Genomic DNA, 27,992 nt, shown 5'->3' on the forward strand with positions numbered 1-27,992 from the left:
GGCGGCCGCGGTTGCCGCAGCGACGCGGGGGCGGGACGGGACGGGACGAGACGGGAGCGATGGTGGCGGAGCCGGGCACCACGGAGGTGCGCTCCGGGCACCGCTTCGACCAGGGCCGCCTGGAGCGCTACCTGTGCCGCTGCCTGCCCGGCTTCCCGCGGCACTCCGCCGCGCCGCTCGCCCTCCGCCAGTACAGGTACGGGCGGCCCGCGCCGCCGGGGCCGCGCGCGTTGGCCGTTAGCGGGCGGCCGTTGGCCGTTAGCGGGCGGGTTGTTGCGCTGAGGGGCAGCCCCGGAGGCGCCGCCGCTGGGGGAGGCGAGCGGGGGGCACCTTCGGCAAGGGAGCGAGTTGGCGGTGGGCACCGTGGAGGCGGCTCCGGGCGGCCGCCGCTCTCCGGGCCATGGTTCAGGGCTGGCGGCGCCGCAGAGGCAAAGTTCTCCGCGACGAAGGGGGCGACCTTTGCCACAGCTGGACCTGGGCCACCCGCGTTGCGTAACGCAAGTGGGTGATGCCTCGGGTGGAACTTTCTTGGGGTCGCCGAACGCTCTGGGGTGCAGCCTGCCTGGGCACGCGCCTCGGTGTTTGTTGCCTTTCACCTACTTATCGATCGTGTCTTATCTGCCTGTTCTTTCCTTGCTCAACTGGCAGTCATGTCCAGAGTCACCTAAACGGCTTCAGGTGTCAGTTAAAAAAATAGGCAGATACCCATGAGCAGCATCGTGCTGGGCCAAAGTTCCCGTTAATGCCCAGAGGACAACGTGTGGCAAAAGTGAGGTGCTCACGCGGCCTCCAAAACCCCATTTCGCAGGAGAAGTTGTTTTTGTAGTTGGCTTTTCAGCAAATCGCTAATGTAACTTCAAAGCAGATGCAACTGGGAAGAAAAAGGATTCTGAAAATATATTTTAATTACTCAGTAAACATGACTTCAACTGCTTTATCTTAAGTTATCTCTAAGAAACTTTGCTGACCCTATTTTTATTGTCTTCTGATGCAGTTCTGAAACATCTGTCCAAATCTTTAGCTTTTCCAAAGTCTTCAGGAGTACTTTGGCCCAAGAGAGTTTAGGAGGAGCCTCAGGAGAGCGCCCAATAGTAAAATCTGCTAGTAAATTGTCGGTATTTACGTTTCTCTTACTTGATTCATCTTGTGGTTGCGCTTCAAGGCTTCAGACAATCCAGTGCTTTATTGTGTCTGTTGGAGCGTAGATCTGCACAGTTGCCTGCTGAACTCTTGTGTAGACTGTGCTCTGCCTGGCACAGGGAAAATGGAAGCCTCCTAGGGAGCATGAGAGCAAATACTTGCTTGACTTTGATTTTTTTTTTTTTATAATGGTTGTCTAATCTTCTATTGGACTAGATCTTAAAAGTTCTTATAAAGAATCCAAAAAGGGGAGAGAACAGCGTATGGATTAACTCATTTTCCTCGGCCTTTAGGAAAATGAGGATCAAGATGTCATGAAGGATTTGTCTAGAACTAGATTAGCTCATTTTCTCAGTCTTTAGAAAAATGAGGATCAAGGTGTCATGAAGGATTTATCTATCTAGAATGTTCCTCTCTTTATCTGCGTATGTGATTGAAAAGTCTAATTTCTGTTAATTCTTTGTCACTGTGACACTCGTCGCCGTTGCTTTAGGCAGTGCCTTATGTATGTAAGCAGATGAATAGACTTGATACTAAAGTTCCTCAGTTACTTAGAAAGCTTTCTGTACATTTGCATTTTTGAAATTGCAGCTCACCAAAAGGAAGAAAACACTTATGGTCTCATGCAAATTTTGCTCAGTTTAACTTCTTTCAGACTAAGTAGTTTAAAGGTTAGTATCATCCATTCACTGCAGATCTTCAAAGCAATCATCATATCTTTTAGGGGAGAGAAGAGAATGTTATCTTCCTTTCACAGGAGAACAAATTGCGTAACTGTGACTTTTTCACAGTGAAAGGTGACATCTTTCTTACATGTGGCAATAGCAGATCTGACTTTGTAGATGCTGTTACTAGCATCCTTGTGAGTTTTCATTTGAAAGAAAACTCTTGAGAAGAACTCTTTCCTGTGTCTTGCCATTCTGTTCAGGGCAAGTCACAGTGCACTTTGCATTGCTTATGTTAAATGCTTGACGACTTGAATTCATAAGTAATTTAAATCATCTTATTTGTAGCTCAGGCCAGTCAAACCCAACCTTTTATCTTCAGAAGGATGGGCAGGCTTATGTACTCAGGAAGAAGCCTCATGGTCCCCTTTTACCTGGAGCTCACAAGGTAAGTAATTTTCTCTGACAAGCACCAAACACTTTTTACTGCAGATGTTCAAGTCCTATAAATGATTCTGCAACATGTTTCAGTGATTATCTGTCTAAAAATGCAATGAATTAATGAGCTCATTTCCAGTTTTCTGTGTGATATGTGTAACAACATTTAAAAGATACATTTTCATTCACTGTGTGTAGTAAAATAATGATCTATGTTTGGAAACTTTTTACTGAACCTAACTCTCTATATCTTCTTCAGATTGATAGAGAATATCAGGTGCAGAAAGCCTTATTTTCAGCTGGATTTCCAGTCCCTGAGCCCCTGATGTACTGCAGTGATGCTTCTGTCATTGGAACAGAGTTTTATGTAATGCAGCATGTGCAGGTTGGTCAACCAATATGAACGTATTTTTTTCTTCTCATTGCTCTAAGCTGCTTTTAAATTATTTTAACTTTTCCTCTGATGCTATAGAGACTTGTCCAGTATTTTCTTAACTTTGAGGAGTTTGATATGTATATCAGCATATCTTAAGGACACAAAGAGAAGTAATTTCCTGATATTTTCAGAAAGTGCTATTTATCAGAGGTTTTTTTTTCTAGCTTCAGCTTTTCCAGTGCGTCCTTCCCTTTGTGTTGGAGTATTAAGCTCAGCATTTAACCTTGTTATATTTTGAGTTGCCAGGAGGGTATCTTGAAGTGAGTTAATAATAATGTGTGAAAATCATAGGCAGAAGTTAGAGGGAGATCAGGTGAGGCTGTAAAGTTGTGCTGAATCCTTGAACATTTTGGCACCCTGTTAACACTGAAGATAGTAATCTACATAAAATCAAATTTTCTTGAAAACTAATTAAAAAAAATGAGATGGTTTTTGCCTGTTAGTGATATCTCAGCCTGCAACCTTTCTTGCTAAATATCAACAGTTGGATTGATTTAAAGTTTAAAAAGTTTCCAGGATATTGAGGAAGGAACTTTTTTTTTTTTTTTAAGCCAATGAAAATGAGTAGAAAACCACAATAGAAAAGGAAGGATTGTATTGCAGTAGGATCTTTGTTCTGTATTGGGTCTGTCCGTGAAGTCTGGGGAAGCACCATTCTCTGCTTTGTTGTCTTGCTTCTGTGTCTGCGGCACCTGATTTTGTAGCACCTCCCCTCAAAGTCTGCGGTGGGGTAGAGGAACCCAGGCCCTTTGTCAGAGCCGGTGACACTTGGCATCCAGAAGCTCGGCCACTTCTGTTTTCAATTGTTGTGTGACACCAGCTGTCAGAAGGAAAAAAAAAAAAAAAAGGGCTGTTTTTTTTTAGCTATTGATGGGAAAGGTCAGTCTCACTCATTCCGTATTGAACAACTCCTGAGGGCTCAGTTTCCAGTGGACATCCTAGGCATGAAGGATTTGGGATTCCTGTGAGTCTCTTCACCTGTACTGGGCAAGAAAGTAAGTAAATAAAGAAGAGATCTTGGACTGCGCTTGGGGAGATTAGTTCACTTCATTGCCTCTGATATGCATAGCTCTACTTCTCTGCACCTGATGGCGTATATCTCACCAAATATCTGATTTATGATTCTTCTAGGGTCGCATCTTCCGAGATGTCTCGCTGCCTGAAGTGGGCCCGGCAGAGCGTTCTGCTTTGTACATTGCAATGATAGAAACGCTGGCCCTGCTGCACTCTTTGGACCTGAAGTCTTTGGGCCTCCAAGGATATGGCAGAGGACCAGGATACTGCAGAAGACAGGTACAGATCTTCAAATATTATTGTTTTGTTAAGTCTTTGAAGATATATTGAATTGCAAGTTAATTAATGTCTCTATTAATGTCTCTTGAAAGTGACCATCATATTTAAGCTATTAATCAGCTTTGCTTAATTCAATTATTTGTACACACTGCAAAATTGTTGCTACCTTCAAATTTCTTGTAATGCTGCAAGTGGTGAATGTTATTCATTCATTTACGTATAACACTAGCTTTGGCTACAGAAGTAGAATTGAAATAAGAAATGGAGGAAGTCTTCTTTGAATTGTTTAATCACACAGTACAAAATGCAAAGCTAACTGGGTTTTATTGAATTCACAAGTAACATAGTCAAAACCTAGGAGTACTGGCTTCATAATTTTGTGCTTTTGAAAAACTTGTCAGTCAGTTTGAAAAAACTGTTGAAGTGTTTTATGTTTTCAGGTGTCAACTTGGAAAAAACAGTACGATGCTGCTGCTCATACGGATATTCCTGCCATGAACCAGCTGGCTGAGTGGTTAACAAACAACTTGCCACCTGATGACAATGAGGAGACACTGGTTCATGGGGATTTTAGAATAGATAACATCATCTTCCACCCAACAGAGGTTCTGATACTCGTTTATACATGTTTTATAATACATTAAGGTCCTCAGTTTGTTTGAAGCCCTACCAGTTAATGGGATATTTTCCTGGCGTATTAGTACATGTTTTGCCCTATGTCTGTGTACGGCCTACTTAGAATATGTGCAGCATGGGTATTGATTCATCAAAATTGCTTGACTGTCTTGGCAAATCATGACGTAAATAATATTTCTGTCCTTTGTATACTGATGTTATATATCTTTAGAAAGGAAAAGCAGAGAACTTAGCTCTTCCATATGTTCTGTGCAAGGAGCTTAGGTACCTAATAGAGTACAGGTTTCTGTTGTAGGAGTTAATTACTTGAATCATTCGTTAGATGTTCCTATTTCAAAGTCCAGAAACAAGACATTTCATGTATATAAATCCTACTGGGTGCAGTGGAAAATGAAGAACATGCTGAAGGCTCACTTCATTAAACCACATAAGCATCTGCTCCAAAACCCCTTGAAATCTGCAGGAGGACTTGACCACAGCAGCTTTTGGAAAAGGATCTAAATGCATCATATGTGGTATCAGTGGAAGAAAAGAAGAATTTGTCAAAGCTCATTAGTTAACGACATGTAAAACATTGAGACAATTAATGTTCCTCCTTCATCTTTAAAGGAAAGGAAAGGAGGATTTCTAGTTTGTAGAAACTGTGTATCCATTTAATCACATTTTCATAATGGTTCTCTCCAAGTTATTTGCTTGGTTGTGAGAAAAAGATAGGCCTGCTATTTGTAACCAAGACTCAGCAATACCTGCAGAGTATAGATAGGGTTTTGGACTTTAAAATATAATTTGTGATGTGGTTTGACTTCTGTAAAGGACAAATTGCCCTTTTATGATCTAGAGATAGTAATTTTAAAATTGACCATGATCACCTTATCAGGCTTAGCAACCTTATCTCATAAGTTAATTTTTATTATAAGTAAAACAGAATATACTCATTCTGTGTTTTCTGTTTTATTCCACTGTTCATCATGAGATGGCAAGAGGTGTCAGACATTCCTAGAATCAATTCCAAATCTATTCTGTTTCTGATGCCTCTTCATAACCAAGAGCAAAATATATGCAGTTCTGTTATTCATAAAATAGCAACCTTAATGAATTTTTGTTTACTTTTCTTAAAGAACTACTGGGAGATGAAATTGTAAATAGTGCACAGAAATGGTTCCTGCATATGCAGGAATGGCCACGTAGGAAAGTCTTTTGTACCTAGTTCAAGATAATAGCAAAGGATCATGCAGAGACATGCGTGGTCATGCAGGGCTACAGGAGAGCTAGATTATAAACACTTATTGCAGATTATATCTTGGACTATATGAAGTGGATTGTGTATGGATTGGATTATATATGAAGGACTAGAGACAAAAGAAACCTATCAATACTTTTACGATTCTTCAGAATATTGCATTTCAAGTATATTTGGAATAGAACAGTTTGGAAGTTACTGACAAGAAAGCCATTGCTCAAAGGCGTATAATACAGAATGAGTTTCTGTTGTTAACATGGCCACTTTTCTACAACTGTGTGACTCTTAACTGCCTGTAGATCCTAACATTGTGATACACAGAACTGGTTTTGCTGTAGACAGTTACAACACGTGTGTGTAATATGGTTTATATGGTTACCTCGGAGCATATTCCAGCAAAAAAAAGTTGGATATTAAGTGGATTGAGCATTTGCGAGTGTAGAGAATTCAACTTGTTTATCTCATATAATTCATGAAAGTTTTTATTTTTATATAAGGCTCGTGTTTTGGCAGTGCTGGACTGGGAACTTTCAACTACTGGTCATCCTTTGACAGATTTTGCATATGCCACTTTCTTCTACTTTTGGCCTACATCTGTTAAGGAGTTAGGTGAAGGATCTGTCACTCGTTACAAAGGAAATATAGGTATGAAGTTGTTTAAGTTGTTCTTTTTTTGTTTGTTTTTCTGCAATGAAATGTGCTGCTAGTAGGTTTTATTATGAGAACAGGTAATCCTGTTGTAATACGTTGTGGATTAGTCACAGTAGTTAGTTTTACAAAGGTTATTTTTGAGCTTTCTTGGAGATACCAAAGGCAAATTTATTTAAATAGGAGCTTATTTAAAGAAAAATAAAAGAGAGAAAAGAAAATATGCAGTTCGTTTCATGGCTGGGGTGGGATGTGGAGTAGGAAATTTTATGGTTGGTGGGAATTCTGATGCTTCTATTTCTTTTCAGCTCCTCCTATATCACTTAGCTCATAAGAGATGATGTCATGTGTACTTTTCTGTCAACTGTGGAAGTTGAAGATATTCTAAAACTGGAAAAGCAGTTCAAACATTTAAAAAATAAGATGGAAAAAATAGAAAATGTTGAGTGTCTTTAAAATATTCTACTTTTTTTTTGTAGAAACTCCTTCATTTGAAGAACTGATTTCCATTTATTGCCGCTGCCGTCGTATTAGCTCTACTATTCCCAACTTGAATTTTTTTCTTGCTTTATCATATTTTAAAATGGCAGGAATATTCCAGGTAATAAGTTCACTGATATTTCTGAAATGCTGTGTGTTTTTATTATGAGTATTTATATATTGATAATATTTCTTCAGATTATGAATTGTGTTTTAAAAATAGTTGAAAACATTGTACTCCAGTTTGTCCCTTTAGCAGCAGTACCTTCGGTGGTTATGACTGGTGACTCTCTAGGGTGAAGTTCCTACTGTGTGAATTACCTTGTCTCAGATGTAGCTAAATTCTTAAGAGAGTAAGGTAAAGGAGAATAAAAATGAGAGGTTTGGATATTTTGGGGATTGATGTGTCAGTGTGCTGGCAGTCCAAATCCCACCTTAATCAACGTGACATAAACTTCCTAATGTTAATGTGTGGTTAGAGTGTATGTGTGGACAGTTCGTGTAGCTGTGGTTAATAAGCATATATGTATACTGGTGTCAGTCAGCTTAAGGACAGGCTGGGCTTGCTTGCAGTACCATGTACAAACATAATCTTTATTTGCTCTTTTGGTTCTTGTGGGATTTCCTTTAGTTTAGTTTAGGAGAGTTGAGCCTTTCTATTATATCAGATGTGGACCAGAAGCAATACTATCATATCTCAGTAAGTTGAGCTTGTAAGTCATAAAACTACATTGGCTGCTAATGTATTTCTTACTATGTGCATTTAAGTTCTAGTTACCTAGCAGAAGAAATCAGCTATCTGGGAGAGAGACAATTTGAAGTACCTGGTTGTACCACAGATGCCTTTCCTTTTGTTTTCAGGGCATATATGCTAGATATCTCCTTGGAAATGCTTCTGCAGAGAATAGTCATGAATTTGCTGAGATAGTGAAGCCTTTGGCAGAGAGAGGGTTAGAGCTCTCAAAAAGGTAGGAGATCGAAACTCCTGGCATAAGGTCAAGTAAGTGCTTGCAACTCCTTCACTTATTTTAATGCTCATATTAGGCAGCTTATGTTGTTATCAGTGGAAGTTTGGTGGTATTTCTTAATCTATTGGATATTCTTCTTTAGATCATCTTTCAGCAGCAAAGCAGATCACAGAATTTCAGGAGACTTCCATCAAAGCAGCAAAGGCAAAGAAATTCTGCTGAAGGTAAAGCAGTTCATGGCACAGCACATATACCCAGCAGAGAAGGTAAAAGCTTTTAGTGTTCCTTTTATTTTAATTGATTTAGAATGTCAGTGTGGTTAGGATGCTTAGCTTCTATGAAATATTTGTTCTTTTTTTTTTTCCTTTTCTTTTTCTCTTTTTTTAATCCATTTATAATCTGGGAACCTTTATTGAACGTACTACTTCTGTGAATTCTGGTATGTTATCATACACACCAGAACTGTCATTTTTTTATGAGTGTATTACACACCTTCCTTTCTCTTGTTCAGAAACTGAGTAGCCAGAAAGCAGTTTCACAGGACAGCCTCAGTATACTGAGTATTGCCTTGTGTCTGCTGCTGTTTCTGTGCTCGTTGCAGCACGCTGCAGCACACCATGGCTATCAGATTTCTTGATAGAAATGTAGTAATTAAGTTGGAGAAAGAGAGTCATCTTCCACTAGAATGTGGACAAGTGTGTCATTCCCCTGATTTTTCTCTTACTCTTAGTTCAGTTTATGATGGGAGAGGATTTTCTTTTTTGCTTTTGGTTTCACTTGCTGCAAGTATCCTGAGTTGTTGTTGTTGTTGTGGAAAGATAATGCAATGCTCTGTAAAGTATTGTTGCATAATTTCTGTGATTGCATATTGCCTTTTTTGGTATGACTCTAGATCTCGTATTTTTAAAATATTAGAGTTTTGGCTTTTTTATTTGTGTCAAAGAAATATACTTTGGGTTGTCAGTTCAGAAAGGAAACTACTGCTTTTAGCCATGCAATGTCGAATGCTTCTGTTTGTTGCCCTTTTTTTTATTTATAAAGGTATTATTTGTATAATATTGAACATGATTCCATAACATATCAGTGTGGCCTCATTCCTAGATATATTATAATAATACCAGTGAAGAACTGAAATCAGAGAGTGGAAACAGAAATATATAACTGGAGAAAGGAAAAATGAGATGAAGCTTACTTCTTTACATGTTCATCTAGGGAAATGTTAAAAATGATTTATTTGGAAAGTTAATTTAATTTTTAACCTAGTGGAAGCACAGGTGACGTTGCCGAATTCAGTGTTTCTTTGAGGGTGGCGGTGGTTTTCCATTCAGGCGGAAGTATAGAGAACACATCAATCTAAATGACCTATGAATATGCCTGCATGCCACAAAGGATTTCCCATGATGTATCCAAAGCTTTCTTGGTATCCAAAGTTTATTAAAAGTCTGTCTGTAACTAGTTCGGGATTGTTCTGGAAGGAAACCTTTTGAGTAATTAGGTGTACTTGCTTTAAAAACAAGCAAATGAACCACAAATATCATGCAAGTTCTGTAATGAAGAGCGATGTCTTTGTAAGTTATTTCAGTCAATGGTGCAGGCTTGCAAATCAGCTCTTCTAGGCTCTAATTCTGGAATTCCCTTGTTGTAGAGTTTTTAGAAAAGTCATTTAATCTTTCCGTGTGGCTAGCATGCTATTTTTTTCACAGCAAAGCTGTGTGAAAAGATGACCTGAAATCCCTGAATAAAGGAGATCGAATACTTTCATAAAATCAGCACACAAAAAATATGTACCTGGAATTGAAGTTTAGGATTACAGTTCAGTGTCATTGCCATGTTTGCAGAAGAAGAAGAATATAGGTATGGAGAAGGGAGTGTTTTTTAAATTGTAAAACTAGTACTGGGGCCAACTTTGAAGTCCTGTGCCTCACTAAAATATACCTGTGAAAATACTACTCAAGAAATTATTTTGACAGAAGAAAACTTGCATTCTTTGTGGTTTTGCTCTGTTAAAAATAATTAACTAGCCTGTATATCTGAGTGTTGTGATGGGAAATCTGTATGTTAAGTGCCAGTACCTCAGACTAAGCTTTATCTGTTACTTGGCTTTCAGATTTATTTCTCCCAGTTGATACTAGTAACTTGTATCTTTAGAAGCCATTGTATCTTCTACTATTATCATCACATGTTTTAAATCACTGTAAGACATTTTCATGTGTGAAATGTACTGATTTCAGTCATCTCTATGATGCGTTTGATGTCTTGTAAAATAGATTGTGGTTTGATTTTTGAATTAGTGTATAATATTAATGAGTATATGACAGAAAGATATACTGAATAATTTTAATAGTTTCTTAAGTATAAGACTGGGAAACAAACCATATAATCTTGTGTGTATGTTAAATATAATTATTTATTTAAACAGCAACTTTTTGGTTTTTCTTTAAGAAAATGCTAAAATATATTGCTGAACATGGAAGAAGTGAGGAAAAATGGAAGAAACCACCACTGCTTGAGAAACTGAAGGTATTCAATAATATTCTTGATCACTTAGCGATAAAAGAAACTAAGGCAGTGACACGGAGAGTAGAAAAGTTTGCTGTTGGAGAAGCTACTCTGACTTCATGGAGCAGTGAAGAACAGTGAAAGGAGAGAAAGAAGTAAGCAAGGGAAGCATGTAAGAGGAGATGAGAGGTAAAAATAAAAGATGAGATCAGCAAAAGTGAGTTCTGCTTATATCTAAACTTTAGCTCAAAGACTGTATCTGTTGAAAATAACTATTTGGAAAAAAAAATAAAAGGTCAGATGTATTGGACTGTGCTAGGCAGGAAGGAAAAAGATGGATGGCAGGCAAAACTTCACTGCAGGGTGAAGGCTTATTGTGAGTGTCCTTTTCCTTTGATTCTTTCAACAGGAAATGGCGAAAGCAGAAGGGCTGTGGAACCTTTTTCTCCCAGCTATCAGTGGTCTCAGCCAGCTTGACTACGCGTTAATAGCTGAAGAGACTGGGAAATGTTTCTTTGCCCCTGAAGTTTTCAACTGTCACGCGCCTGGTTAGCAAGCCCCATGCCTTAACTACAGTACTGAGAATGGTAGAAAGGTGGGCAGCTTAAGCCTTACCAGTTGTGTGTATCAAGAGTAAATTTGTTTGCTGATTTCCTACAGACACTGGAAACATGGAGGTCCTGCACATGTATGGAACTGAAGAGCAAAAGAAGAAGTGGCTTGAGCCTCTCCTTGAAGGGAAGATTAGTTCTTGCTTCTGCATGACAGGTAAATTTCTCTTCAGAAGAGATTTATAGGCAACTGGCACAACTGTCACAAAAGCTTATGAAATAACACAGTTGTTATGTGTTAATCACTTAGTGCAGATAGTTCCACTGGGTTTCTGAGTGTGAATATGGAGGCATCTGAAGTATGAGTGCAAAGTTAGGCACTCTTGCTCTACTTTCAGAGCTGCCTGTCTGATTAGTTGCCATTTCTCACTAGCATTTGCTTTCCACGTATTTTCAATTTATTTTGCGTACCAGTGAAATACACTGGTTCGTTGTACAAGCCTGACGATTGTGGTTAAAGTTGCATAGTTATCATGTCATAATTGGAGTTTTGGAGGCTTAACTCTAAAAATAACTATTGAAACACATGATATACTTCCTTTATGTCTCAGCATTATATACTTTTTTACTCTTGGAATCTCGTGGCCTTCAGCACCTCTGAAAAGCTTGATTTTTGATATAGGAAGGTAACATGTGTGATGTCAAAAATTTTGGCCTTCCTGTCTCAGCAGGAGTTGAGAGACCTCGGTCTTAGAGTTGGACCCTTACTTTGTCTTTTCTGTTTCGTTCTCTTTTCCAAGAGTAAAAAGGTGCTTTTACTTGAGAGAAGATATCCTAACAAAAAAGTTTAATGTGAAAGGAGAAAGAATGATTTTTTTTCTGTTTAAGATCATTGGTGACAGTGCTGACAACTGATGTAACCTATTTCATAAAGTAGTCAAGTTCCATCAAAAAGTGGTTTAAACCCCTTTCACTTGAGAGCAGCCTAGAAAAAGACTGAGAAGAGATGTGACTATTATCTATAAATAGTACGCTGGAAAGGGGAAGGATTTAAAAATGTCTGGAAGGGATGTGTACAAAGGGTAGTTTGGGCCCAAGAACATGTCAGCTTAAACTGCCTATGAATAAAATATCACAGGAAAATGGATTGCCTCTGACCACACGCAATGAGCTTCTGAAACAGCTTTTCCACTGGGAGCAACATAGTGTGTGTGCAATATATGTAGATCCCTGTATTTGTGGTGATAGTGCCACCTATATCCTTTTTTTTTTTTAACACAGAACCTGATGTAGCTTCAAGTGATGCCACCAATATGCAATGCAGCATTGAGCGAGATGGAGACAGCTACGTGATTAATGGCAAGAAGTGGTGGAGCAGTGGTAAGCATAGGAAATCTAAAGACTGGCTGAGTCTACTTTTCTTTCTTAGAATTGATAAAACAAAAAATATCTGAGTTCCAAGATCAACTTGGATGTTTTATTTCTTTATCTTTGTTTGGGGAAGCTGCATACTCTGCTATGCTTGTGCAGTACTCAGGCTCACCAGGAGAGAGGGCTCTTCATCTCCTTTCTGGTGCTTCAGAGCTGGAGGCTAGAGGGGCAGGATATGAACCTCTTGTCTCTTCATCTGTTTCCCTGTGAATCTGTGAAAAGCTGTTTCCCCTTGCTCTGGGGCAGCGTCTCCCAAGTGCACATCGCAGTCCCCAAGGGGCTGGTGGGAGAGTTTGTAGGAGGTCACACACAAAAGATATTGCTCATAAAATAAATTATGTGAATTATAAAGAAGGGAGAGAACAAACATAACAGAGTGTGATTTGGCTTGTGTTATATCTAATAAAATAATTAGGACAGTCAGATTTGTATGAAGACAGACATGCAAAAGGCACAAACATGTGACTGTGTTGCAGTCGGAGCCTCCTTTTCTGCCTTTTCTTTTGTCTGGTTAGTGGTGGATTTGGTTTTGGTTTTCTGCCTGAGCGAATCTTGAGGACCTTGGCTGTTTGTCTGGGAACTCCAGAAGCCTGATAGGCTGGTCACTATGTCACCCCAGGAGCAACCACTAGTTGTCACAACTCACACATGCAGAAAGTCATTCTCTTCTTCTGCTCTGCACGGGTACTCCACATTTGCTCAGTAAATATGCTATGGCTTAAACATGTCAGATTTGCAGTGTCTGAGCCGACCATCTGTGTAGCACATCTGTCAAACACTTCTGACTCTACAGTTCATACTGTTGTGCTTCTGCAAAATACTGGACAGAAATTCTGTAAGTTCCTGCCATCCAAAGGAGAGAGAGAAGAGGCTTGTTTATGCTAGTGTTGTTCCTTGTCTATTATTTTGGAACTTCTTCTTCAAGCCTATAACTGTGTAACTTGGAGAAGTCCCCAAGAATGAGATACTCTTGCTGGCTTTCATAAGCAGCAGATGATGTGGGGCAGTGTGGCGTAACACTACTCTTAAATTTTGAAAGCTAATGTATCAATGCATTTGGAATGACTCCTGCAATCCATGAAAAATTGCTGCTTCCCTGGAATCCCGGCCAGTGCTGGGCAGGGGTAGCTTTGGTATCCCTCTATGAAGGACCGCAAATGCCATCAAGCATGAGCTCCACAAGGAGTCAGAGCCTTCCTCATTCATGAAGCAAGAGCTCTGGCCTTTCTGATGAGAGATGTCAATATGTACTAAAACAAAGCAGAGGTAATGAGACACACAAAACAGGAGCCAACTCACTCTTCATATATATTTACATTTTATTATGTCTTCACATACTTTATTTTGGAAGATTATAATTATTGCAATATCTGGTTCATTTTACAAATTCCTACTAGAAATTCCAGGTCCTGAGTCAGAAGATTAGCTTAAACTGTTTTCTTACGTTCTTGCTAATACTTTATGCTATTTTGACATTTACAAAGCCAAATCTCCACATGGTGCCATCCAGGGACATAGTTGAAGTTTTATGCCTGCTCAAAATGAACGGCTCTTGGAATATAAGCAGTTGCTAGAACCTTGGGCAAAGACAGTAAAAAATGATGGGAGAAATAGGTAGGTTTTGTGTGTATATATACACCCCCCACACACACACCCACCCACCCTTCTTGCTTTCACAGGTGAGTGTTTCTCTATCATTAGTTTCTTCTTTAAGGACTATAGCTGTCTGCATCTGGCCCTACTGCATATAGTTTATCCTCCTCTTTCAGCCAGTGATGTGAGTTCTTTGAGCTAGGTATAAAAGTTCAGAGCCCCCACTACTCCTGTAAAAGCTACAGACATGCAATAAAGGTACATACAAAAGTCTGTATTTTTCTAGTAGATCAAAATTAAGATATGCGATTGCAGCAAAATATAAGGCCAGGCCTTGGTGGCCCTGATAGTTGTTGCCCAAGGACTTTTTGGGCATAAGAGGAAAGCAGAGCCATTTCTTAGGAAATGACAAGAATGATAATCATTTCTTGGGAATCTAGAATTGGAACCAGAGAACTGGAATGTGGCTATCACTGGCCCCTGAACTTGCCGAAGTCCAGAGTGAGCAGCAAATGAAAGAAAGAGGTGAAAGGTGATTTTAGATACTTCCAGAGAAGGAGTTGTTGGTTTTCATGGAAGATGTTGTTGTTTATGTATATATACATATATATATGTATGGAAACATGCAATTGCTTTTTTCCTCCCAATTTAAATCTCTGCTGTGAACTGATTCCTCATTTCATTCACTGCTGCAAGGGTTATCTATGGGATGATAGTTAGGGAAAAACATGGAAATTATTTTTTAGAAAAATGTTCCAAGCTGTTACAAAATACAGAAACAGGTTTACAAGGTTACATTTGAAAGGCGTGAAAATATAACTTTTGGTATATAAGTTCCTGTACTGTGGCTTTATTGCTGTTGGTTTCTTTTTCCATTTTAGGCATGGATAGATTGTTGATTACTCAGCTATATAAAAGCTGTGACTCTCTAAAATCTTTTTTTAACCTCACTATCTGCATTGGTTTCTAGCACTTTCAGTATAACAGTTCTTGCCTGCTGCTTGCTTTTGATCAACATGTTCCATTTTGAACTGCATTGTAGTGTTTGGGTTAGTTTGTAGATCTAGAAATTCATTTGAAAGTTGAATTGCAAAGCAGATGTGGAAACCATACCCCTTAATTAGTAAATAGTTCCTTTGTTATGTAAGATAATGAAAGTAATTGGCTGTCTATATAGTGAAGCTAACTGTTTCTTCTGTATGGTCTTCATAATTCATAGAAATCTCTTCAGTTATTCCATTCTGTTGTTGTCTCCTCCTGTATCCGTATGTTTTTGCTATTTTCAAAATATGTGTTTTAAACGAGGCTCCCAGGAAGACATACAGAAGAGGATTCAGGCAGGCATGGAACAAAGCGATGCTCTTGCTTACCTGGAGTGCAACATCTATCACTTTACTGGCATGACAGTCGGTGATCAACAGGTAGATGATATCTATGGCTCGCCACAACTTAACAATGTTGTAAGGCAGCTGGGTGGTAATAAAAGTGGCCACCACTGCCAACAGAACTATGAAGGGTCTAGATTTTTTAGTATTTGGAGATTTGAAGATGGCTCTAGCAGTAGCTGAGTAGCAGGTCAGCATAACTAGGAAAGGAAGCAGAAATTCCAGGATAATTTCCAGGATTTGAATGGTTGCTTTTAAGAGTGTTTCCATGTTCACTGGAAATACAGGAAGACATTCATTCCTCTCATTGTATTTCTTCACCTGGTTAAATATCAGTTCAGGGATGCTGAGAACGACAGCAGCCAGCCAGACCCAGATGCAGGTTATACTGCACTGTTTTCCAGCTCTTCTCTGCCCTTGGGGTTTGGAGATGGCCCTGTATCTATCCACACTGATGCAGGCCAGGAACAGCATGCCAGAGCTGAAATTCATGGTGTACAAGGAAGACGCGAGCTTGCACATTGCGCTTCCAAGCTCCCAGCCCTGCACAGCATTTGCAGCCCAAAATGGGAGAGTGAAGAGCAGGAGCAAATCAGCAATGGCCAAATGCATGATGTACACAGCCGTGTTAGTCTTTGGTTTCTTGCAGTAGGCATAAATTGCTACCACTAACGAATTTCCAGCAACTCCAATGGTGAAGGCTAATGCATAGAACACAGGGAGGAATAATTTACTGAAATTCCTTACATCATCCTTTTCACAAAGCAGCTCATATGCGTTGTAATCTATCACAGAGTTGAGATCACCCTCATCCTCAATCCAGTAATCACTTGAGTTGTTCATAGCTCAGCCGTGGCTGCAAGACAAAAAAAAGTGCAACTTTCGAGCTTTAAAGTTTCTATTGAAACCTACGTTTCTGTCCCAGAATTGCTTATAAATCTCCAATTCCAGCAAGTTTGATATGAGGAATGCATTTGCAAATAGTCAAAGTACTAGAGCTAGTACAGAGCTAAACAGTGACAGAGGCAGAACAGACCAGGTCTTGGCTGCTCCCGTGAAATGGGTGACAGAGCATAATCGGGGCAGCACCAGGTAAAACGGATTCACTTGAGATGCCTGCGTTCCCCGCGGCGCTCAAGGCTGCAAGAGGCTTGGAGGGCACCTCGCTGGTTGCCACATTGCAGCCCAGGAACCATCAGTGCTTAAACTGCTCTGACTCTGTTGTGTATGAGCAAATTCTCTTGCAAAATTAATTTGTCTGTGCAGTTTCTTTTTCTTCCTCTATACAGCCTCAGTAAAGCAAAGCAGTTCTGGTTAAAGGCTCTGATTCTTAACACCGTATAGTGGATAAGGAGCACCAACAGTTTAAAGCTGAGAGGAAAGTAGTAGCATTTAGTGCCTACTCATGTATTTTGGCAAGTGCAGGATGCGACTACAGTAGAGGGAGAGCGTGCTGCTTTGTTCCTCAGGCACACCCATACGGACTGGTCACTTAAAGCTGCCTGGTGGAATCAGCCACCTGGCTAGTGGAGTCAGCAGCGGAACTGAATTACTCTGTTTAGGCTCCGTCCCCCGCAGCGCCCAGCTTTGTGTCCGAGTGGGATTTCTTACAGAATCACCGTAACGTGGGTGCGCTGAGTCCCGTGGCTGGAAACTTCTCAGCGTGTTATGTATGGAAAGGAATCTTATCGTGTACACAACTAGCCACAGATTCCCAAGCAGCTCAGAACCTCAGCTGTTTTTTCAAGTTCATCTCATGACTTGACTTAGTGTTACCAAACACTAAGGTTATGTTCCCAGTGTCTGCTTAGGGTGACGTTTTAAGTATTCTTACCTTCAGACTGAATCTGAGGCAGGCTGTCCCCTGCAGTATATTCTTTTCTTCCTGTAATTATATATGTCTTAATTTACTGAAAACTGCTGAAAACTCGAGTTCTGCAGTACCTCATTTTCTTGAAATAAGTGGGATTAAGATTGCTCAGCAACAGTGGCATAAAGCTGCTGAAAATGAAAAACAGATTTGTCTCACGTCTTCAGGAGAGCTTCAGATTCTGAGGCCAGTAGTATTGAAAACAAATTCTGAGATTCTGCCCAGAGCTACAATTTGGCATATTCAAATTTGAAAAAAATTCAAATCCTATTTCTGTTTTTTTAAACAAAGTTTTAAATGAAGGGTTGCTGAACCTTTATAAATCCAGTAGCTCTTTAAAAATATTTTCCAAGTGTTTTCCATCTATTAGTACAAATAACTTATTGATCTCATACCCAGGGATACAGACCAAATACTTGGAAAGAATGAATAACTTTCATCCTTGGTTGATATTTATGTATTTGTTTTCAGTGAATCATCCTTCTAAATTTAAAAACACATGCTAGTTAGAAATGAACTCTTTGGCTTGGTTTTGATCCTTAATGACTTTGTTGGACTTTCATGTTAAGATTTCCAAACACTTTCCACTTAACTTTAAACAGTAAGTATGTTTTGACTCCTGTCATTTGACACTTATTTTTGCATGAAATATTTTTGGCGTGCAGAATAGAAAAGGAATTAATTTTATTCCTTGTTTTCATAACGTGTGCCTTCCATGCCCAACAGCCCAGGTTAGCAGGATTTTTAGCAGAGGTTAGCAGTAGTTTCCTAGCACAGATTCAAACGTACAGAGGCAAATGTTCCTTCCTCACCAGAAGAGAAACTGCAGTACAGAGAGTTTAAACCATTTAATCAAGATCAGAAGCAAATTAAAAGTTAATTGGAAAAGATTTGGCTGTGCTGTAAGCACTTATTATAAAACCCATCTGGGAATGTTTAATTAAATTGGATCACTGGCAGATATATTTGAAAGCAAAGCCTTGAACAGACTTTTTGGTGCAAACTTCAAGAAGTCTGAGTGCCACAAAGCAGTCTGGCGGCACCAGGGAGCCTGCTCCACTGCCTCGCTCTGATTTTGGCGGATCCGAATTCTTGGCAGGAACAAACCCTTAACAGTTGCTATTTCTCTCAAAATAATATAGTCATGTTTTGGCTACCCTTTCTGTTCATATTTGTCATTTCAATGCATTCCGATACACACCTGTTTTCTAGGAGACTTACTAATAGACAGCTTTTTTTTTTTTTTTTTTTTGTATTTTTTTTGCACTTTTTTTTTTGGCAGAATTACTCCAGGAATTACCAGCTTTCTGCTTACATACAAATTCAGTTTTTCAGTGGGTTTGGATTTGATGTGGGATTGCATGAATAGATGTTGAATCCTGTTAATATTAGTAGCTTAAACAGATTTTTTTCCTTTGGAATGAATCGATCAGTAACCCGCTCTTCTATTTAACAAATTAGTTTTAAAACTTGAAATAAACAGGTACTTTAGTGAAATGTCAATTCTCTGTTAAGCCAACTTTTGTAACTTCTAGTAAGAGCAAATCCTACCTTTTCTACTTAAAGTCAATATATCATAATAAATGCAGATTAGTAAAGACTAAAAGGAAACTAACCTTCTTTGTCAGCAGCCGGTAGCTGGTACTGCAGTTGGGATGTGCTTCAGTGCAATGATCTGAGAGGGTCTGGCACGCTGCACTTTGTTTTCCAGCACCACACCCTCATCTGGAAGGCAGTTGCACTTTCATTTTGTCTTGCCACTAAAAAAACAGTAAGTCCTGCCTTTTTGAAAGCCGTTCTCAGTGTGAACACAGGTTTCCTGCCTTCCTCCCAGCTCCAGCTGGGCTGCAAGGCTCACTTACTATTTCACTAGCTAATAGCTTGTTTTTACCTGAAAGAGCAAACATTTTGTACAAAATCGAAAGCTTTTTAACAAATCACACACTGAGAACATGTAAAGGAGGGAAACGGTCAGCTTGGGGCAGAGTCACCAATGAAAAATCAGTATATATTTACATCCTGGCAGTACTGCAGTTTTGGTGGTTGCCTGTACAGGGTTTCAAGGGATCCTTATTTTAAATAACTCTTTAGCAGGGTGTAATAGAAGGATATGCTTTGGTTTTTGCGTGATTTGAAAGGATTGGGGCTCTTTTTTATGTGGCTGTGTGATGGTGAACAAATTGGGGATTTGGGAGGGAAGAGACATAAGCAAGTGGCAAGTGTTTAACCAGAGCTGGAGCAGATAGTCCTGCAGCCTGGGAGCGGGTTCACAGTTCAAGCGTGTGTTTGATAGTATTTGTACAGGCCCTGCACGCAATGCAGGGAGGCAAGAGGAAAATCAGAAAGATACCGTTCCTTCCATTTGCAGTTTTCCTTCCCTTTGCAGAGTGCTCTCTAGCTTATGAAAAGCTGATACCATTACAGGAAAGGGAAGATGGAAGAGTTCTGTGATGACATGTAGACAGTGTTATCTCTACACTGAGGAATGAACTCTCATACTAAGAATTCCTAAAATGACTGTAAATTGCTCAAGTTAGAACAGCCTGCTCAGCATCAAATTGTTTTCTTGTGTGTGGAGGGTATCGGGGCCTCCCATAGCCTTCTAAGGACTTTGTTCTGTATGGATTTTCCTGTATCCTGTAGCGGCAGCCCCTTGAGTTTCACTAAATGCAATATTGATACCAAATAATAGATGTTTGGGGCAGATTTTGGGTCAGGTTTTGCTCTTGGCACGCTGACTGAAAGATTGGACCTGCTACAGCTGGACTAGCTGCATCTGTGCTTAAACAGTTTTAGAATTTGGGAAAGGAAAGAATTTCCAAATGAGCCACTAAGAGTGCAGCAGGCAGGTGTTTGCCAGTGCTTCTAGCTGCATTTGAATTCCCAAAAGGAACGCAAAATAGGTTGGGAAAAGAAATAGAGGCTGTGGAAAGTGCATCTCAGAATCATGCATGTTTCTGTATTGCTTTCATCCTGAGTTATCACAGCACCTGTGTTCTTTGCAATAGCAGATAAGGACATTTTGGTGACCTGGGGCCCTGCTTCTTGCAAGGAGTGTCACTGCTTAGAGGCCTCGGCTGTCTCTTTGAAACCCAGAGCGTATCTTGCAGTTCTTCAGCTCATGGTGCCCAGCAAGGCTAGAAAAGTGCGGGCAGGATTGAGAAGACTCCCAAAAAATACACGTATGCCATGCCTGGGGGAACGTACTTGTGCCATCAGTGGCTAGGAGGCCCTGCGGGCATGCTGGAGGAAGGCAACTCCATAAAAGTTTATACAAAAGCTTGCTAATATATGATTAAAACCGACCTTCTAAAATCTCTGCTCTATTTGTTGAATTTTGAGTTTCTGGCCAAGCTGCTTTCAATTCTTGCAAAAATGACAGGTTTTTTCCTACTCTTCCCCTTGTCCTCCTACAGCTTCTTTGATTCCTGTAAATAAAATAAAAATGTCACTTACAAATGAGAGCTTTATTTAATTCAGGCCTTCTGCATTTGTTCCAAAGCATTGGAGCCTGCCAGAGTCTTGCCTGAGATGAGAAGTTGTCTCTAGCATTTATGATCAGTGTTGGGTAAAATTTATTTGGTGTTTTCAGCGCTTTGGGCCCTAAGGAGTGGAAAGGCCAGGAAGCCATTTGGTGTGTTCAGATGGGAAAAAATACATAGGAAACTGAATTACTCATTTGCCTTCCAAGAAATTATTTGTACGGGTGATCTAGGAGTTCTGACCAGATGTCCAGCTCATTGTGAACTCTTCTCTAGGTTCAACATAAAAGCTTCTTCTGATTTTTGTTTTTTTTTCTTTCAAACAATGTGGTGAAATTCTTCTGTCTTTTGGGGGGTTGTTTTTGAGGCAGGGATGTAACTTGAGGACAGTTTATAGAACTGCTTAAGCAGTCATCACAGAAAGTCAAAACATCGCTTGCTGTAAGCCTCATTTCAAGGTGAATGTGATTTAGAAAATGTCACTTGTGCAATTCTTTACCGGCTGTGGAGAAGGAGAAAAGTCACAGAGCTCTTGAGTGTAGTATTTCTCTTTGCAGGAGAATTTACTGTAAGACAGCCACTGTTTTATTTTTCAGTTGGTCACCTGCTTCTGCCAGCTTCCCAACTGGGACATCTCTTTGAGATACCCGTTTTTCTTAATGGTCTGATTCCATTCTCCCCCTGCTCAATTTTCACTCATCTATTTTAGCTCATTAGTGCTGTGCAACTTAGGGGGTTCATGCCACAAAAAACCCTGCTTTTAAAGCCACTTATGAACAGCATATTGCAGAAGAGGCAAATAAACAACCAGTAGTCTGGCCCTCAAAACTGGCACGTTTGTCAGATTGACCGTCAGATTGACGGTTCCTGCCGTGGTTGCCCTCCAAGCTGTCAGGGGGCCGTTCTCGTGCAGAAGCCACTCATCTCAGAGCCGCCTGCTGCACCTTGTGCACCAGAGGCTCCCAAACCTTGTGACAGGAGCAGCCTGAGGACTTAAATAGTTAGCTTTGCTTCTGACATCAACGCCAGCGACGTGGGTGGAGAGCAGGCCTTGAATTCTCTTTTCAAAGCATATCATCTTTATTGGGGTAGCCGCCAGCACCAGGAATTTTGTTGGTTGTCACATATGTCAAGTATAATCCTGCCATCTTTCCCCCGGCTTTGTTGTCTCTGTGAGATACTGAAAGGAGTCGGAACCTTACTTTTTGCTAAGAAACTTTTAAAGAAAAAATTAAATGGTGAGGATTAAGTTGTCTTAGAAATATGGTGCAGTTTAAACTATGGTAGAATCTTCTTTTAGACTTTTCTATTGAACTTCTAGCTTTCGTGCTACAAAAACATGTATCAAATGATGTCGTCAGTGGGTTGGGATGTCAGCAGATAATTTTTGGATAACAATTTCCACTGAGATTTTTGTTTGAAGTGTGAACTAGAATCATTCGTATAAAGAGGGGAAAACCCCTTCATCCAGAGAAGTTGGCTGAAATGGTAGCCAAGTAGTCATGGAAACTCTTATGCCAGGCTAATTTGCTGGATTTGGTGGCTATAATGTGGTCAACATTTAATTCCTGCATAGATGCTCTCGCCTTTATAGCTTTAAGAAGCTTTGCTTTTGAAGTTTAGCATCTAACCTTCATGTGTGCTGTTATTTCACACCTATTTGCTTATTAGGGAAGCAGAGATAAGTGGATTCCTTTTCAAGTACCTTCTTGTCCTCCTTTAGTAGGAATAGAAATGGAGCCAGATCCTGGAGGGCTTGGATTTTTGGCTTCTGAGTGTTCACCTCCTGCAAGTCAACTCTCTTCAGCCTGTTAAGCAATAAGATGTATCAGCCTGATTGTTCAGTGTGTAAACATAGAAACGTACTGTAGCCTTCTGCTCCTCCAGCAGAAAAGGGATAGCAGGCAATCTACTAATATGAACCTTAATGCTTCCACTTGAATTTTTTATATTGGATTTTTTTTTTCTTTTTAGGTGCTGCAAATCCAAACTGCAAGATTGCAATTGTAATGGGCAGAACCCCAAATTCCTCAGCATCCAGGTATGGTTATCTAGGCTATTTAAAGACTTACTCAACTTTCCTTTGCAAAGAAGTTTACAAAAACTTCATTAAGTGGAATAGTATTAGTTGCTTTGATCTGTTTGATGTGGTTTTGATTTACAGGGAAATTTTTAACCCTCTGTGATGTGTTTGTTTAGAGAAAAATGTGTCTGACCAAGCTCCCATTTTACTGTTGACTGAAGCCTCCCAACCTTCTCACTGTCACTAAGGTGCATCCGTGGGTTTTTCTCTGCCACACACCAGCTCGTGTTTGTGCAGCCACCTGATGAATCGAATCAGGAAAATTTGGGGTTCACTGCCTTCACCTTGGCCACACTTATTCTCATCTGGATCACTTCTCCGACCCACAGGAGGGTGGGAAAACTTCCTTTGCTGGCAGTGTAGGCTTGTGCCAGCTTAAACTGGTTGTGAAGGGGATAATAAAAGCAAGCCTTTTTAGAGTGTTCCTGAACAGATCGAATATAAGTGCTGTATCTGAGACCTGAAGTTATGTACTGAATTTTTCACAAAATTATCTGCAGGTAGGAAAATCAGCATGAAATAGGACTTGTAACGTGTTATACATACCTCGGAATTACAAGAGCGGAGAGAATAAAAAAGTGTCTTTCATCAGCCTAATCATTCACATTCCTGTATATGTAAATGTAACACTTCCCTCTTGATGTTTAAAAGAAACACTAAGTCATCTGATGTTGAGCTTAGTACAAAACTAAAATCACCTCTTATCAGCCCTTGGGTCTGTGATGAGTAGTTTGCTTTATGACGGGTTTCACTGAAATTGAGCAGCTCCTGCTGCATAAAGTTGGAAACAGTCATGCCTCTTAGTTGGATGTGAGCCCAGATTCTGCTGAGAAATCTTAAGTTTGGATTTGCCCGGGAGCAGTCACAGCTTTCTTTGACTCTGCAGCCTGTTTGCCCAGTGCCGTACGGGCAGAGGTGGCTGCTGAGCTTCTGGAAGATGAACCAAAGTTCGTGGCAGGCATTATGTGATACTGATTTTTGATGGGGGGGCTCAGGGAGCACTGCGGGATGTGTGCCCCACTGCCAGCGAGCTGGACCGCTGCAGTCAGTCTAGGCAAATCCAACCATTGCTTTAGGCAAATGCTAAGTGGGGACTATAAGCTAAAAAGTGAACGTGGTGGTGGTGGTCTGGCCAAGTGGCCAAAGCTGATGGAATCGATGAGAACTTTTTGCTCTTGTTTCCACCAGGCACAAGCAGCACAGCATGGTCCTTGTTCCTATGGACAGTCCAGGCGTGAAGCTGATAAGACCCCTCTCACTGTTTGGTTACCTGGGTGAGCAGACCAGGTTTATCAGCTGGGTTTGTGTTGATTTGGCAGCAATCAACTCAGGAGCTGCAGTAGTACTAACAAATGCTCAGTATGAAATAGGCCAGGAAAATGCATGTATAGAAAAAGGGATATGAATCAAAAGGCTTTTTTTCTTTTTTCTTTTTTGCCTTTTTTTTTTTTTAATGCATGTACCAGCCTCCTTTGTTTTACCCTCTGTTGTGTTTTCTGTGTATCTGTAGATGAGCTCCACGGAGGACATTTTGAGGTACACTTCACTGATGTGCGAGTACCTGTGTCTAATATAATACTAGGTGAGTTTCAGTATTAATGCCTTTGTGTACGTATAATGGATGACAGAAATTTTAAGAAACACTGATTTGTTTTATAAGTCACCATAAGTTATTGCAGATACCTAGTAGGGGATCCTTTAGGTAAGATGAGCCAAGCCTGGCTGAGCCAGGGGTGGGACAGCGTTAGCTACCACACTACAACTCTTTTCCCTGAAGCAAAGCAGAGAGGGTTGGTGATATTCTTGCCCTAAACACAGTTTTCATGGATTTGACTGTTTAAGAGCCAGGGTTCTGTGGTAGCCTGGAGCTGCACTAGCCTGCGTGCCTGCAGACTTACAGCACTGGAGAAAAAGAAAAAAGGCAAAAAAGGAGCAGGCAGCCCTTGTAACTTTGTGCACGGAGAACTTTGCTCTACTTGCTCCTAGGGAAGCCAGGGTTTACATAGTTTCCTCCCAGCTATCTTTCTTTCCTTAGAGAATCTTCTTGCTCGAATAGACATTAGATCTGGAAACCTCAATTCTTTCTCTCAGATCCTCATGCCAAATCTCATAAATGTATTTTTTCAATGTAAGATTAGTAATTTTTTAGTTAAATATATCAAACCCTCTCAGAAACCAGCTTAGCATGCTGTGACTAGCATTAACAGTGTGCCAGCATGGATCTAGCTGAAGTAAACAAACAGTCCTGCACAAGCAACTTATAAAAAGCTGGCGTCCAGCTGCGTGGCAGTGTGGCCACTTCTCTTCTGAGCCACGGATCAGTTCAGGCAGGAATGGGGTGATCCGCGCACGCGTTTTCCTTTTCACCCAGGTGAAGGAAGAGGGTTCGAGATCGCTCAGGGTCGCCTTGGGCCGGGCCGCATTCACCACTGCATGAGGACGATTGGCGCCGCCGAGGCCGCCCTGGAGATCCTGTGCAAGCGCGCGGCAGAGCGGGAGGCCTTTGGCAAGAAGCTCTACAACCATGTGAGCAGGGGCGCCAGGCCTCGCGCTGTGAGCGGGGCGCTCACCTTGTGCCTCCGGGAACGGAGGCTGCCGGGCAGGGGCTGAACGGAGGCGGGGTGGGGGTGGTTTGGGCTTATCTAGCTCTGGTGGTGAAATGCTGACACCTGAGGACGGTGATTACGATATTTTTATTAAGGGGAGTAGGAAAAAGAGAACAGCTTGTTTTTTTGTAGGGATCTTTCTTTAGCATTTGATGGTTGGGCTATCGCATTTTGTGGGTTCCTGATTCTCAGCCAAGAGATAAGATGAATTTATTGGAAAGAAACAGTTTCCTCTTCACATCGCTTTTATTTGAATTAGTGTCTGGCACGAGTCATAGAAAAGACTTGTGCAGATGCAGAGAGAGGAAAATTCTCTCTGTTTCCATCCTGTCATGGCCAAATTTCCACTCCCTGCCATGACCTGGAATTACCATAAGCGGGTGGAGAGGAGCCCTGGGTTTCTCAGAAGCCCAGTGAGGTTAAATAACATTTGACAAAGCTCCAGCTCCCGTGCGTCAGGAGTCAGAGCTGGGGCCAGGGCTGCGGTTCTTCTCAGCTCCAGGGCACCTCTCGTGGTGAAGCTGTCGGCTGCCTTGGGATGACAGACTGTCACCTCCACGCACGTGGAGCCTCTAACGACCAGCTTCAGCACCAACAGGCGCAGTGTTCTTAGGGAACAGTTTCCTAACAGGGCCTGCAAGGGCCATTCCCAAACTCCTTTTGCATCAAGGTTGCTCCTGGCTCCCCATTGGCGCGGCAGCTGTTTGCCTGGGCACACGCTACCCACCCTGGCCTTAGCTGGAGGAAACAGCCCTGTTCGTCCTGCTCTGCTCTCCCAGCCCCTGCCTCTGCACAGGGAAGGGCAGAGCCCAGCTAGGAGTAGGGGGAGCAGGTTGAGGAAGATAGATAGAGAGCAAAGAGTAGACTCCAAATGGCTGCAGGAGGGTGGTTTGCATGTGCCTCATCAGGGAAATGAAGGGGAGTCCATGTTTTTTTTTCCTCGTGCACTTTCCTGCCAAGGAGTTTGTTGTAGCCTTAGCATTTGTATCACTCACAGGGTGGGGTTTTGTTTTTGTATCAGATTATGTGTCAGAGTAGCTTTAATTTGCACCAGGATGTTGCTAAACGAGTGGGAATGCAGAAGCTGAGGAATAGAAGATGGCTTTGCAGTAGGGCAGGCGCAAGCCTGGCCACCTTAACTGACTTTCTGCTCCTTTCCTTGGCCTTTCTCTTCAGGAAGTGGTTGCCCACTGGATTGCTGAGAGCCGCCTCACCATAGAGCAAGCCCGACTGCTCACACTGAAAACGGCCAGCCTGATCGACCGGCTGGGCAACAGGCATGCGCGGAAGGAGGTGACTTTCTTTCCCGATAGGAGAAGAGTGGGTGACAGGCCGGGAGGGGGGATACTGGTGCATTTTCAGAAGGCAGATGGTTGAAATTTAAGCTACAGTATTTCACACACACACACACACACACACACAAAAAAAAAAAAAAAAAAAAGACTTTATGGCACAACTTCCTCTGGAAGGCAAACAAGGGAGCCAAGAGTCCATCTTAAGGTTAACAATGCTGGACAGTACAGTCCCTTTGAAGATGTCCAAGATCAAGCTGATGAGGTACTTTTAAAAATTCAAGAAGGAAAAGCATTGCTCAATAGTCTCTTAACACGAAGATGTAGTTCTGGATAATCATTGCCGTTAGAGATAATCTTACTTTATGTATGGAATAGAGACAGTAGGGCTGTCTCTCAGGCTAGAGAGCAAATCTTGTCCTGGGTGGACTGAAGCTTCAGTGAAACTGTCACCTAAATGTCCCCCTCCCTTCTAGGGCTGATCATGTGAGTTCTCTTAACTGCAGGTAGCCATGACCAAAGTGGTTGTGCCTAGAGCTGCCCTTAAAGTGATTGACCACGCAATCCAAGTCTGTGGTGGAGGTGGAGTGTCGCAGGATTTTCCCTTGGCTGCCATGTGAGTAGGGGAGACTTATCTCTAATTTCTAGATAGCTTCCTTTTAAGACCATACAGTTTTATAATGCCTGTACCTGCCTGCTTACCTCTGGGAGCCTCTCCTTCGTCAAGCTTACTACTACACAAGTTATGAAATGTCACCAGCTGCTTTTAATAAACGTATCCTAGAGCAATTGCCTTGCTCTAGGTGCAGTGCAGACATTTTTGCCCTGCTTGGCTTCCTGCTGTAGCAGGTCTCATCTAGTCTCTACCTAATTCAGGCCTCTCTACACAGGTTTGCTAACGTACGGGCCCTGCGCCTGGCCGACGGGCCTGATGAAGTTCATCTCTCCACCATTGCAGAACAGGAGCTACGTGACCAGGCAAAGAAGCTCACTGCAAAAATCTAATGCCAGCCTTAAGGCAGCTCTTACAGGGGACAGATCAAAGGAATGATTGTAGTGTTCAAAGCAATAACCCTGTTAAAGCTATAGCTAGATGAGTACAAAGGATTTGCTTCTGTCTTGAAGCAAGACATATTCTTATAACCCTTCCTTATGATTACTGCACTTACAAATCAGGGGCTTACTGCAAGGCTGTAGAATTTCACTCTGTGAAAAGCACCTCAAATGCTCAAAAGCGTATGAATTCTCTATAACAT

At 41.2% G+C, this 27,992-nt stretch overlaps 2 protein-coding genes across 2 annotated transcripts; one reads left to right on the plus strand and one right to left on the minus strand.

The window, feature by feature from the left end:
- The first annotated feature begins 44 nt into the window (after positions 1 to 44).
- ACAD11 (acyl-CoA dehydrogenase family member 11) lies at positions 45 to 27,964 on the plus strand. The gene is made up of 20 exons (XM_088521113.1): positions 45 to 196; positions 2,154 to 2,253; positions 2,503 to 2,628; positions 3,811 to 3,972; positions 4,413 to 4,577; positions 6,346 to 6,493; positions 6,976 to 7,097; positions 7,838 to 7,944; positions 8,087 to 8,210; positions 10,387 to 10,464; positions 10,853 to 10,991; positions 11,104 to 11,211; positions 12,276 to 12,374; positions 22,730 to 22,796; positions 24,027 to 24,112; positions 24,349 to 24,420; positions 25,210 to 25,364; positions 26,621 to 26,737; positions 27,243 to 27,352; positions 27,627 to 27,964. The coding sequence occupies exons 1-20, from the start codon at positions 60 to 62 to the stop codon at positions 27,739 to 27,741; spliced, it is 2,337 nt and encodes a 778-aa protein (XP_088377239.1). The 5' UTR covers positions 45 to 59; the 3' UTR covers positions 27,742 to 27,964.
- ACKR4 (atypical chemokine receptor 4) lies at positions 14,858 to 18,922 on the minus strand. The gene is made up of 2 exons (XM_010220276.2): positions 18,890 to 18,922; positions 14,858 to 16,259 (listed from the first exon to the last, which is right to left on the minus strand). The coding sequence occupies exon 2, from the start codon at positions 16,244 to 16,246 to the stop codon at positions 15,188 to 15,190; it is 1,059 nt and encodes a 352-aa protein (XP_010218578.1). The 5' UTR covers positions 16,247 to 16,259; positions 18,890 to 18,922; the 3' UTR covers positions 14,858 to 15,187.
- Positions 27,965 to 27,992: the final 28 nt, after the last annotated feature.

Source organism: Tinamus guttatus, unplaced genomic scaffold, assembly GCF_059628265.1.
Source record: "Tinamus guttatus ecotype Peru unplaced genomic scaffold, ASM5962826v1 Tinamus_guttatus_pri_ptg000115l, whole genome shotgun sequence".
In the NCBI taxonomy this organism is placed as follows: Eukaryota; Metazoa; Chordata; class Aves; order Tinamiformes; family Tinamidae; genus Tinamus; species Tinamus guttatus.